Raw genomic sequence first — 12471 nt, 5'->3', positions numbered from 1 at the left:
CCCACAAAAGATTGGAGAAAATATTATTTGCAGAAACTGCCAGTTTGGACTGAAGGGACAGAGACAGTGCTAGATACAAAAAGGCCAGAGATCCCAAAAGATATAATGGCAGGACACAGGCTGAGAAAACTCAGCTGCAGGCACATACTATCTTTCATGAAAAAGAAAGGATGACTCAGAGAGTGGAACCAGTAGCTGAAATGACAGAATCAACAGCCATGGAGAATTATTCCCAGGCCTGAAAACCTAGTCAAGGACCATTTGCCCAGTCGGATTTCAGAATTGCTATGAACCAGTGGTTCCTACATACCTTGGATTTTCTGCTTTGATGAACAAGAATATGAAAGCATCTTAGGCCTGCCCCACTGTTGTACACTTGTTGTTTTGAGGTCAGAAAACTCGACTCTTTAGTGTCACAGTTCTGTAGATGAAGAGGAACTGTCCTGGAGAAACTATACCCAAGGAGCTTCACCCACACCCAGATCAAACGTAGATGACTTTTGGATTTTGAGCAGATGCTCACCTATATAGTACAGAGAATTTATTTTTCATCTTGTAATAAAAGCAGTGTTTGACATCAGTAAAATTTAACATGTTTTATAGCATCAAACCTTTAAAAAGGATATGAAGTCCTTTCAAAAATTATCTTGAAATGTTTGTTAATAGGTTGAGAGATTGACACAACAGAAATTATAAATTCATAATATTGTCTTACCAATGTAAAACTTGATAGACTGTTCTACACTAACCAAACTAAATAATCAAGTAATTATCAGCTTCCCAATTTTAATGTAAGTTTAGGATATTAATTTTATAGCATCAAGACATTGTCGAGAGCATATAAGCAATGTCAAACAAAGCTCTCTTGAATATCTTGATCTGTAGACTTTGTATGTTTGTTTGTAACAAAAATTCCACCTAAAGGGGTTTAAATGGGATGGGAAATGGGAAATGGAATGTTTATCTCTCCTAAAATATTTATAGATTTTTCTTAAATTCACTTACTCTCAAAGGAAAGGAAATGGTGTCATTCAAACATTCTATAATGCCTGTTTCTTCGGAATGACAGCGTATCTTTTACTTCTCTATTCAATATCTATCATATTGTGACATTTTATATATGAAAAATTGTTAAAGCAATATATATTTTTTAAATGTCATACTGTTATAAAGAGCAATTTATTTCATGCCCAGTCCCTCCAGGCTATGAGCCTATTTAGTGAGGCTTATTAGTGAAGGGCAATGACTGACATGTCCTCTGGATAAGCACTCACAGGCCAATAAAAACAAAGAACACAAATACACCATTCAGAAAGACACAGCATTGTTAAAAATAGCAACTCCCATTTCTGTCCTACCCAGGAAGAGGGTGCTGCCGGTCTCGAGCGCGCAGAGCACTGTGCAGGAGCGCTATGCTGCACTGGAAGCCAGGGTGCCGTGGGCTCTGCGCTTAGCTTGAGACACATGGAAGTGCTTCAGGATTGTTTTCGTAACTGTAAAATTCAGTGTTTATATCAGATTTGAACAGTGAATGCATTCCTAAACTTCATGCAGGTACTCCAAATGTGAGTTCTTACATCTTTATGCACACAAAGCCTGTAGAGGTACTGTGAGTTGCCGCATATTAACTTTTTCCCCTAAAATAAACTTCTGAAAGGAAACTTTACGTTAGTACATCGTAAATGAAAAAAATGTGACTTCCATGACATTAATAGATGGTAACTGTAAAATTTAAGTGCAATAAAACAGCAAAACAATTATTAAATTCTAGCTATCAGGCTGCTGGCTACCTGAAATCTGCTCTCTTTGAGAAAAATTGGCAACTTTATCTAGGGGATAGGTTCTTGCATCAAATTGAGAGTTTCTACTTGACTTGTCAAGAACACACTGACAGGGAATTCAAAAGGACACTTTTTATGTTATTTTATGCAGCATCTCCATACCACCTAAAATCAACTCAGTATCAACCAAAATCATCTTTCATAACAGAAGGAAATGTCCTACACTCTGAAAATCAAATAATCACAGCTGTTACTTCTGACTCTAAATTTTATCTTGAATTCTCATATGACCCACCTAACCTACTTTTTCAAAAGCAATAATACTGTCATGAAACACTAAAATAATTTTTGAGGGCAACGGAGCACTGTGGCAAGAACACGAGCCAGGAAGTCACATTAGGGTTCTAAATTCAGTTTCACTGGATTTGACCTTGGCACTGGCAAGTTAATGAAGGCCTCTGAGCCTCAGATTGCTCATTCACATTAAAGTGCTTGGGTCACTGTTAGGTGAGAAAATGCATGTAATGTATTTAGCACAGTACCTGGACACCGTAGACACTCAATAAATGTTATGTATTTAAAACAACTTCATTCTTTCAAATACATTTTCAAAGTTCTATCATAATGAATTCACTTCAAATAGTAGCTTGAGAGGAAAATATAGTTTGTCATTTTTCTTTTATAATAAAGTTATATGACACATAAAACTTTCATTTCCAAACAAAGCTAAAAACCCGCAAACCACTGGCTGGCAAAAGAATTGTAAAAACATTTTGTCCTCGATGTCAACAACACTTAGTGGTCAAAATGAAAAACAGCAACTCTTAGTTGCGACCATGTAAAGTATTTTCAGGTCTTTTCTTACCCCAAAAATGGGTCAAAACAATAGAAAAAACAGAATGATTTTCAACTGGCATGCCCCAAGAATTTTTAAAACATGCACTACCCGAGCCCCGGCTGCTGTGGCTTAGCTGGTGGGCGGCATCCCACGCACCGAAAGGCTGCGGGTTCGATTCCCTGTCAGGGCTCATGCCTGAGTGGTGGGCTTGTTCCCAGGAATGTGCAGGACGCAGCCTATCAGTATTTCACTCTCACATTGATATTTCTCTCTCTCTCTCCCTTCCTCTTTCTTTAAGAAACACTAAAAATGTTTTTTTAAAAAAACATGCAATACCTCACTAGTATTTAGTCAGGGGCACTGACTTCCCTTAGATTGTCAAATTTTTAAAAAATGACAACAGCCAACACAATAGCCATCTGGTGTGACTGAATCAATATTATACTCATTTTTTTGGTCAGATCAGCAAAAAATACATTTTTTGGTGTGCCACAGAATTTCAGTAATGAGCTTATGTGCACCATGAGATGAACAAGGTTGAAAATTGCTGCACTAGATGCAGCAAACGGTGGCCAAATAACCAGCCCGCTACTAATCCAACAACGGTAGTCCTGGTCACCTAATAATTGTAGCTGTAATGCGCTCCAGGATTCATGTTGTTCACTTTAAGTGTATTGCTTCTAATCCATACAAGTGTACAAGACAGTCATTGTTATCCCCAATTAAATATGAAGAAACTTAAGTTCAGTGAGGTCAAGGTCACTCTACTGGCAAACACCAGAATTGCATTCACCCTGTATCTGATGCCAAACCCACTCTCCTTTCATTAGTTCCTGTTTCTTTTCAGGATATAAATATGTGAGCAAGAATCTTTCTCGATGCTTGGAAAAATCATAAACTGAGATTAGTCCCCTTTTCTCTCTCTCCCTTCCTCCGGTTTCTCTCAAATCCTTTGCATTTTGGTCCACAGCAGCTTCAGTTGCCATTTCCCCAACTCTAGTTCACTCAGTCCTAAAGTCACTGAAACTTGGTCTTGTGCCCCAGCCCCGTAAGAAACTATATTTGAAAAAGCAGGAGAAAATAAAAATTAAAAAATTCAAGGTAAGGTTTTCAACTCACCTGGTACTTAAACTAAAGGCTCCACAGATAATTAGCAATTTTCTTACATGGTCAACTGAGAGTGGCACGTTCCCATTGAGAGGGATGACTGGGGCAGACACAATGTGGAGAATCAGATACTTTTGCAAATCACATATATTCAGCAGAATACTTAATGGAGGAAAAATTTCAAAAGTATCTAGAAGTTTTTATCTTGTGTTCAGGGAATGGATTTTAAGGCAGGATTTTACATACAAATAAAAACGACTAAACCCAGAAAGTATTTCTGTTCTATTTTTTAAACACAACAGAATGAAACAAAAATAGCTTGATAAGTATCTCCTTTTAGCTGCAAGATGTACTTCAGAGAAAAGATTTATTTACTAGATAACATCCAACTGATGTTTCTAAGTCCTAATTTTGCCCTTGAAAATGAGTATATCTACGATGCACTGCCCACACCTGTGGGTAACTTACTGAGGTCTGTGAACCATTCTGTGGGTCATGAGGTTGCCCAATAGGCCCAAATGCAAATACAGCCTTCTAAGCATTATATACTGGCTAACACTATTGATCCTCATGACAACCTATTACAGGCGCTATTATCCTGATTACTACATATGATGAAAACAAATCTCAGAGAAGTTAAGTAACTTGCCCAAGATCACACCACTAAGTGGGGGAGAGGGGCAAGAAATAAAATACAAGCTCTCTGATTTCTCAGCTCTTATCCACCACACCTCACTGCCCACCCTATATAAAGCCCATTCATTGGCAGAGAGAAAACACCAAAAAGCCACAGACCTACTATTCACTGAGCACATGCTATATGCCAGGAACTGGTCACTGGAGAAAAAAAAGAATTTAAAAAGCCTGGCTCTGAGCTGAAGGAGGCTTTTTTTTTTTTAAAGCAGATTCAAGGTAGACTGAAAACAAAGTAGACCTGCTAGGGGCACACAATGCAAAGGGCAACTAACTTAAAAACACACACACACAATATAACCCTTAGAAACACTAGAAGTTTTTTGTTTGTTTTTGTTTTAAATAGCTGTGATACACTAATCTGGAATGGGAGCATAGAAAACATTATATAAACCTTTCCTTGATGGTTTCCGGTCATAATTGGGAAGACCAAGAGCACTGCAATAATGTCATATAGTGTTTTAGGAATGAGAGAAACTTTGTTCCTACCTTTTTTTTATTCATTTTGAGAGAGAGATCGATGCAAGACAGAAACCACCACCAGTTGCCTCCCATACGCACCCCGACCGGGGATTGAACCTAAAACCTGGGTGTGTGCCCTGACTGGGAATTGAACCCGCCACCTTTTGGAGCACAGGATAACTCTCCAACCAACTGAGCCAGCTGAGCCACACGGGCCAGCGCTGCTCCTACTTTTAAAAACTTTAAAGTTATATCTCTCTTCCAGATCTACCCCCTCTCCTAATCTGAAATGACACAGGAGTTAATCATTAACCATGTTCTAAATTTAAATTGTGAAGGAAAGTCCCTTCTCCAGAGTAAAGGAGTCACATTTACGACAGTTCACCTATCTTCTTTGATGTTCACATCAGTACAGTAAAGGGAGGTGGCTCACTACAAAAACAAATTTTGTGAATTTCAAAATTTTTACCCATGACAAACCTGGGAAGAGAAAGAGATAAAATATCAACTTCTAACAGGGATGGTGACGACAGTAACCACCAATCTTTAATGAGCAGCACCTACTATGTGCCAGGTACATGCGCTACCAGCTTTATAAGAACTACTTTAGCCTCACGATACCCCTGTGAAATGGGTCATTCTAATCTGCAGTGTATAAATGAGAAAAGTGAAGTCCACGTTCACATAAAAAGTTGCAGGACTAGAATTTGAATCACATGCTCAAAAAAGAAAAAAAAAAATACCTTAAGTGGCACTGCTGCCAAGCAGGTGAAGTGACTGTGTGAAGTGGCTCGGGACTAAGACTATGAGCTGTGGTTCTCACCTGGCAGCACGTTGTCCTAGCCTGCGGAGGCTGCCAGGTGAGGTCCGCCCCCACGGGGGGTGATTTAGTTGGTCTGGGAGCTGCCCAGGTAATTCCAATGGCCAGTCCAAGCCGAAAAGCTCGGTGTGTAGACACAGAGAATGGTGCATGGCCCACCTGAAGGGAGTTTAAAAATGTTTAAAAGGCTAAGGAAACACTGCCGGCCGAAGGCTGTCAGTATGCCTCTGCCAACAGTAACCCCCGCCCCACTCCTCAGCATCATGAAAGTACAGTATGGACGGCAGACAGGTCAGTAAAAACATAGGCCGACAGATACAAGTATTTATATTTAGTGGGGGGAGGGTTGCCTTGTCTTGGCACTTGCCCCACCATCCCCCGTTTAGGGAACTGTTCTACAAAACGCACTGGATGGGAGAGGTAACCCACGTTCAAAGTAAGCTCTGGAATACAACCCATTCTTCAGCTGAAGTCATTCTACTCACTTAACAAACGTACACCACCTTCAGGTTATAGGACCAAACTATAAACATTTCAAGAGTCATACTTTTTATTTTCTTTATTCTTATTTTTTATTTTTTGTTAATCCTTACCCAAGGTTATTTTTTCCATTGCTTTTCAGAGAACAGAAGGGAGAAAGGGAGGGAAAGAGAGGGAGAGAGACATATCGATTGTTTGCCTCCGGCACAGGCCCCTACCAGGGGCAAGGAGCCAACCGGTAGGTGCCCTTGACCAGGAATCAAACCCGTGACCCTTCCGTGCTGTGTGGGGGCCTATGCTCTAACCACCACACCACACTGGTCAGGGCAAGAGTCATATTTTTTATAGAGGGCCACTCATAATTAACACTGATCTTAATCCAAGACAGATCAAGAGATCTCATGAAACTAAACAAGTCTTAAGAATAGAGTTTAATGCCCTAAAAACAAATGCAGGTGGTACATAGCACTGCTGAGAAAAATGTCATTTGTCATTGGAAAAGGGAAGCAAACCCACATACCATCAGCGAATCCTCATTAAATGGCCTGCAGATGTGAAATCCAAAATAAATGCTACAGAAGTCAATTGGGAATCATCTAAAAGGGAGGAAATTGTAGCCTGCTTGGGAAACAAGTCTTCATGCTTAATCATATTCTAATTGTTACAACATCACAGCTCAAGAGGAAACGGCAAAAGAGTAAATTAAGAAATGGACTTTAAGTCAACACATTCAAACTAGCTACATTTTGTCTTCTGCTCCAAAGCAAATGTGTATTTTAAGTCTTTTGTTTCCACTCCCCCACTCCCACCAAAAGGCGGCAAATAAAAGAAATTCAGATTGATTTTCAAAATGGAACACTGCAAATAAAGGCTATGTCTCAGAAATCAGGGTCTTGGCCAGAAAGTTCCAGTATTGGCAGTTAAGGCAAACGCACTACTTGGGCAAAATATTTCATTGTTGTCACTTGCCTGGTTTTTCACAAAGCAGAGACAGGAAGCGGAGCCTGCGAAAGCATGTGATTAATTTTCTCACCATGGTTTAGGATAATTTTATTTGTTGATTGAGTAACTATACACTGATCCCCTCCTGAGTGCCAGGCACTGTGCAGTGCTGGGGATGTTCTGGTGAACATGATAGCACCTGCTCTCATGAGTCCCCTGAAGTAAGGGGCCGAGGCACCAAGCTCACAGAATTCACCACGCAAGTCCCTACCAGCCAGGAGTGTGAAAATCCAGCCCTGCCGTTGTACTATTAGTTGACAGTAAATTTGTTTCTTGGTCGAACTGCACTGAACTTCACAGGGAAGCTGCTGATATCATCTAAATAAATAAGTAAAAATATATCTATACATCTCCACACTTTTGAATACCAACAATATAATTCATGGGTAAATGTCCGCAAGTTTAAAGAAAAATTTTAAGTTAAGACTGTACCAAAACAGGTTTTCCTTTTGAACTAAGCCCAGCTCACATATTTTCACTGCCTATGGTTTATGTAGCTTCAGCAAACTAAAAATACTTTCCTTTCTACTAAGTTGGGAAAAGCAAATAAGACCAAGCAATCAGCTGTGTTATTTTCTCCCATCTTAATTGTTTTACTAAAAAACACTCAAAAGAACTGAAGCAACGAAAAGGTATCTGTTTTATATTTGTATTCACAGGACTGACAGATACATCTAGTCAGTTTGTATCTCCCTAGTCCTATAAAATAAGCTAGATTTGCACTATCAGCAAAGACTGTCAACATTTCACTACTCACAGCTTTTTATTATTATTGTTTGGTTGGAGAGAGGGCTGCACAAGTGTTGAAAACTAGCCCCAAGTACAAGGAAGAGCTTTCAAAATATATGTCTAGGATGATTATGCTCTTAACAGGACAGCTGCCTACTTTGCAGTCATGCATCATTTATGTTTCTGAAATTTACATTAAATGAGATTTGAAAAGAGAAGGGTAGGAACTTTGTCTTTTTGCAGGTCTTGCTCAAGTTGTCCGCTCTGTCTGGCAAAGTGAAAAACTGTGTTTCTCTTGTTGGACTCCTCAAGGCTGACTGTAAAACACACACACACACACCCCTACCTGTGATAAACTAAATGTTACTCAGGCAGACAAAGAACCCCCCCTCCCCCCCAAAAAAAAACACCACATACCTGCAGGATGGTAAGAACAGCAGCAGCGTGGTCTTTCCCAACATACCCACCATCTCTAAAGTCCCCCTACAAAGTTAACAGAAACTAGCAGGTCTCGTTTCCACTGGACTAGGCCATTCCTTTGGGCTGCTGGGTCACAGCTTAATTTCCCTTGAAAAAGCTGCACGGTTTGAGAAATCGCTGCCCAGCTCCCCATTTCTTAGGCTACTGACAACGTCAAACGCAAAGCAAACACCCAGACGCGGAGCCAGGGCTGCAGCTGGGCCTCTGACAAGTGCTGGAGCCACGGGCTCGGCCCCGCCGCCCACCGCCCGCGAGCCCGGGCGCCGGCGTACCCGTTTCAGAGCCAGCGCCTCTGGAACCCGGAGAATGGGGATGTCACCTCCCCTGACACTTCGGGGCGCGGTGACGCCGCGGGGCTCCCCCCGGATGTCCCCGGAGGCCAGAGGGGGCACCCTCAGCGCCAAGCGCTCATCAGAACCACTTTTGCAGCCGGGGCGGAGGCGCGGGACAAAGTTGGCCCCGGCCCCGCGCGTCCCGTTAACCGTACCTTGCAGCTGGGCTGAAAGGGACTCCTGGTGCTGCTGGTACTTGAGCGCCACCGCCTCGGCTTTCCGCAGCTGCGTCTGCAACTCGTAGTAGAGCATCGCGCCGTAGAGAAAGCCGAAGACCACGGTCAGCAGCAGCAGCGTCTGGAAGATCCGCTTCTGCTTTCGGGAGCACATGCCGTTCCCCATAGTCCCCGCCGCGCCGCGCCGCGGCCGCCCCCCGTCCCTTCCCCCTCCGCCGAGCGAGCGCCTCAGCAGCGGCCGCCGCAGGAGGTGGCCGGACGCAGCATGGGGAGGAGACGCGAGACACAAAAGCGGGGCCGCGGGGGAAGTGGCGCCCGCTCAGCCCCCGCGCGCCGCGGGGCGCGCAGCCATCGACGCCGCCGCGGGAGCCGCCGCCAAACTTTTGCGAGGCTGGCTCTCCGCGAGTGCCGGGGCCCGGGAGGGGGCCCTCCGCATGCTTCCGAGCGGGATGCGCTCGCCCGCAGCCCAGACGCCGCCCGCCCGCTTCCCTCCGCCCCACTTTTCGGCCCGGCTGCCCCCGAGGCACTCGGAGTCCCGCCCTGGCCGCTCCCCGCCCCCTCGCGGCGATTCCCACAGCGCGACTTGGCTGCCACCAAAAGGAGGGGTTGCGCTCCCAACAAAGGGACCCGGGCTCCAGGTGGCGCCGCTGCGCGCGGCCCCCGGGGAGTGGGTGACGAGCGGGCGCTGGGCGCTCGCCCGGGTTTCGGGGCTGGCGGGCCGCTGTCACCGACCCGGCTGCGGAGCCTCGGCCGCCGCCGCCTTCCCCCACCCAACTTACGTGTCACCCACAGCCCGGCTATTCTGGCCAACGGGATTCCCGGAGGAAGTCGCACTCGGGCTCCCCGCTCATTGGGCCCGTCCCAGCTGCACCTCCCACCCTTCGGGGAGGCAGTGCCGGGCTCGATTGGACGCCCGCTTTGTCTGTCGGACCCCAGGGCCGCGCCCTCCCTCCCGCGGCGGGGCCGGCGAGGGGCTCGTGGGCTGCGCGGCCGCCTGGCGCCGGGGTGCGCCCACGTGGAGCGCGGGTGGGTGGCGAGAGGCGGCGGAGCCTGGGGCGGGGCGCCTGGAGTGCGCCCGGGGCTTGTCCCGGCCTGCAGCTGGGCGAGGTACGGCGCGCACGTGTGTGAGTGTGCCAGCGAGGGAGTGTGTGATCCAGCACTCGGAAAGCACTTGGGAGAGGAGTACATTGTATAAAAATGGGAGAGAAAGGATGGGAGCAGCTCTGCTCCGCCGGGTGCCCTTTCTGTTTTCCTACTCAGTGGGCAAACGCGATAGACTCAAGGGATGGCTACAGGGTCAGCACAGCCTCCGCAGTGGGACCCGGGGCGCTGCGCCAGCTGCGTCCTGCCCCATCCCGCGTGCGCGCTATTGTGAGTGCGGGTGCGCCCGCAGATGGCAGGGCGCGTCGGGAGACTCGGGCACTCCAGCGCGCTAGGCTTGCTGCTCAGCTGTCCACGTGGGTTGGGGAAATCAGCTTGCCTTTGGCAGAGGGGAAAGAAATGATCTCATATTTTTTTCCCCTGGCTGCAAATAGAATAACTTAAAAACAAATCTTACAGGCTGAAATGAGTACCTATTCATTTTGTCATATGTATTTGTTGTATTGGGGGGGGGGGGCGGGAGGAATAAGTTACATTGTTAAATTACATTTTAAAGGCCAACAAAGTTTCCCTATGTAAAAACAAGTAAAACAAACATAATAAACACAGACCTCTCCAAAGAAAATCCGTAGTGCATTTGTTCTTTCTCTGTACTTGAGAGGGGAAAATTGAGGTTATGCATAAATAATTTTGTTTCTGCTCTTGACCTGAATTCTAAGAAAGTACATTATTTCTCAAATGCCTCAGTAGTGTCGTGGAGTTTATTACATACTGCATAATTTTAATCATATTCTAACTGGGATTTAGTCATCACTATCAATAACGGCCAGTGAGCGCTCAAAATGAGGGTAGATCTGTTTAGCCAAATACAACATAAAGACAGTCCCTGGTGCAGAATTTTTTAGGTAGGCTCTGAAGTTAAAGGATGCTAAAAACCATAAAATAAATTGAATTTACAACCTAGCTAGCCTGTGACATAAATTTAAACTACCATGAAAACAGTGTGCTTGGAATGTGCTTTTCCCTAATAAATAACTTACAGTATAACATTCAAAATGCTTTCATGTACAAATACATTATCTCACTTGTCACAGACACATTAAGTACAGATGTTCCTCAACTTACTATGGGATTATGTCCTGATAAACCCATCGTAAATTGAAATTATCCTGTCGAAAATGCATTTAATACACCTAATCTACAGAACATCATAGCTTACTTAGCCTAGGCTAATTTAAAGGTGCTCAGAACACTTACATTAGCCTAAAGATATCAGATAAAGTGAGCAAAATTATCTAACACAAAGCCCATTTCATAATAAAGTTTGAATATCTCATGTAATTTATTATGCATGTGGTTTTCACACCATCATTAAATCAAAAAAATCTTAACTCGAACAATTTTAAGTCAAAACTTTGTAAATCGAGAGCCATTGTAAGTCAAGGCCCATATGTATTAAGACTCACGTTTGGGTAAAAAAAGAAACTAAAGTTTATCAAAATGACTGTGATAGCTCTAGGACCTTCTAGATCATAAAGAATATTAGGAGCTCATAAGATTAGGATCCAAGTCAGTATCCTGTCCTTTCCGTTTCTTAATCCTGTAAAAGTAACATTTTCATTCTTTTTAAACAATTAACAGCTTCCATTAAAATGAGAACCAAATTTAAAATTAAAGAGATCTAAAGAAGTTTTAGGGTTTTGTTCTGTCATGTAAATATTATATAGCCTTGCTAATGGTTGGGTGCTCTCTGCCATGGGCTTCTTGGAGTGCCCAATGAAAAAGATTTTCCTGAGCCCCCTATGGAAGGATGAGATATTGTAGAAAGCTTTATTTCTGTGGAATTAAACCCCTGGGTTTCTAAAGTCCCATCTCCCTCAGTTCTGCCATGGAAAAAGTCCCACTTTGTCCTCAGCAGAGCTAAGATCAAAGCCATTGCCCAGAATTTCTGCTCCATATTTGCACAGCTCAGTCTAACATCTGGCTAGGTTAGCATGTGCTCCCAGCTGCAGTCCATGGCATGTGGGGTCTGCATGGCCATGGGCTGTGTGGCTTCTAGGGCTGCATGGCAGGCTAGCACAGGTCACAAATCTAGTGAGTGCAAGGAAGCAAGAGGAACAAGAGAGAGAGCATTCCCTTGTCTGCGAGTTATATATTCCCAAATTTTCCCAGGCTTGCATTGGGGTCCACCCTCCTAGCAATGATCTTTGTTCCCAGGTTATACTGACAGGCAAGCACCTTCCTTACATCATCCTGACTTCACTGCTCATGTGCCCAGCTTCCCCTTTGTTGGGCCCCTTCCCCCAGTGATTTGCAGGGAATGGATCGGTGGTTCCCTGAGGAGTGTGAAATTACAGCTTCCTGGTGAAGCTGCCTAGATGACCATGCTTATAACATCTGGCCTTCCCTTTGCTTTCTTCCCTATTATTATTAGTTACCTAGTTCTGATGGTAACAGCCTTACTTGTTAT

General features: G+C 44.3%; 1 protein-coding gene across 2 annotated transcripts in view; it reads right to left on the bottom strand.

Annotated features, from left to right (window-relative positions):
- Window positions 1–9371, bottom strand: part of GOLIM4 (golgi integral membrane protein 4) — a 66253-nt gene extending 56882 nt beyond the window's left edge. For both annotated transcript variants that reach the window (XM_087818336.1, XM_016215739.2), the window contains exon 1: window positions 8880–9371. In XM_087818336.1, the coding sequence (XP_087674462.1) occupies window positions 8880–9066 (187 nt within the window). In that variant the 5' untranslated portion in view covers window positions 9067–9371. The remainder of the gene's footprint in view (window positions 1–8879) is intronic.
- Window positions 9372–12471: the final 3100 nt, after the last annotated feature.

The sequence above is a fragment of the Miniopterus natalensis genome, chromosome 6 (genome assembly GCF_054644295.1).
Source record: "Miniopterus natalensis isolate mMinNat1 chromosome 6, mMinNat1.hap1, whole genome shotgun sequence".
NCBI classification, from domain to species: Eukaryota; Metazoa; Chordata; class Mammalia; order Chiroptera; family Miniopteridae; genus Miniopterus; species Miniopterus natalensis.
Note: the sequence above shows the minus strand (reverse complement) of the source record. Positions and strands in the feature narration are given on the sequence as shown.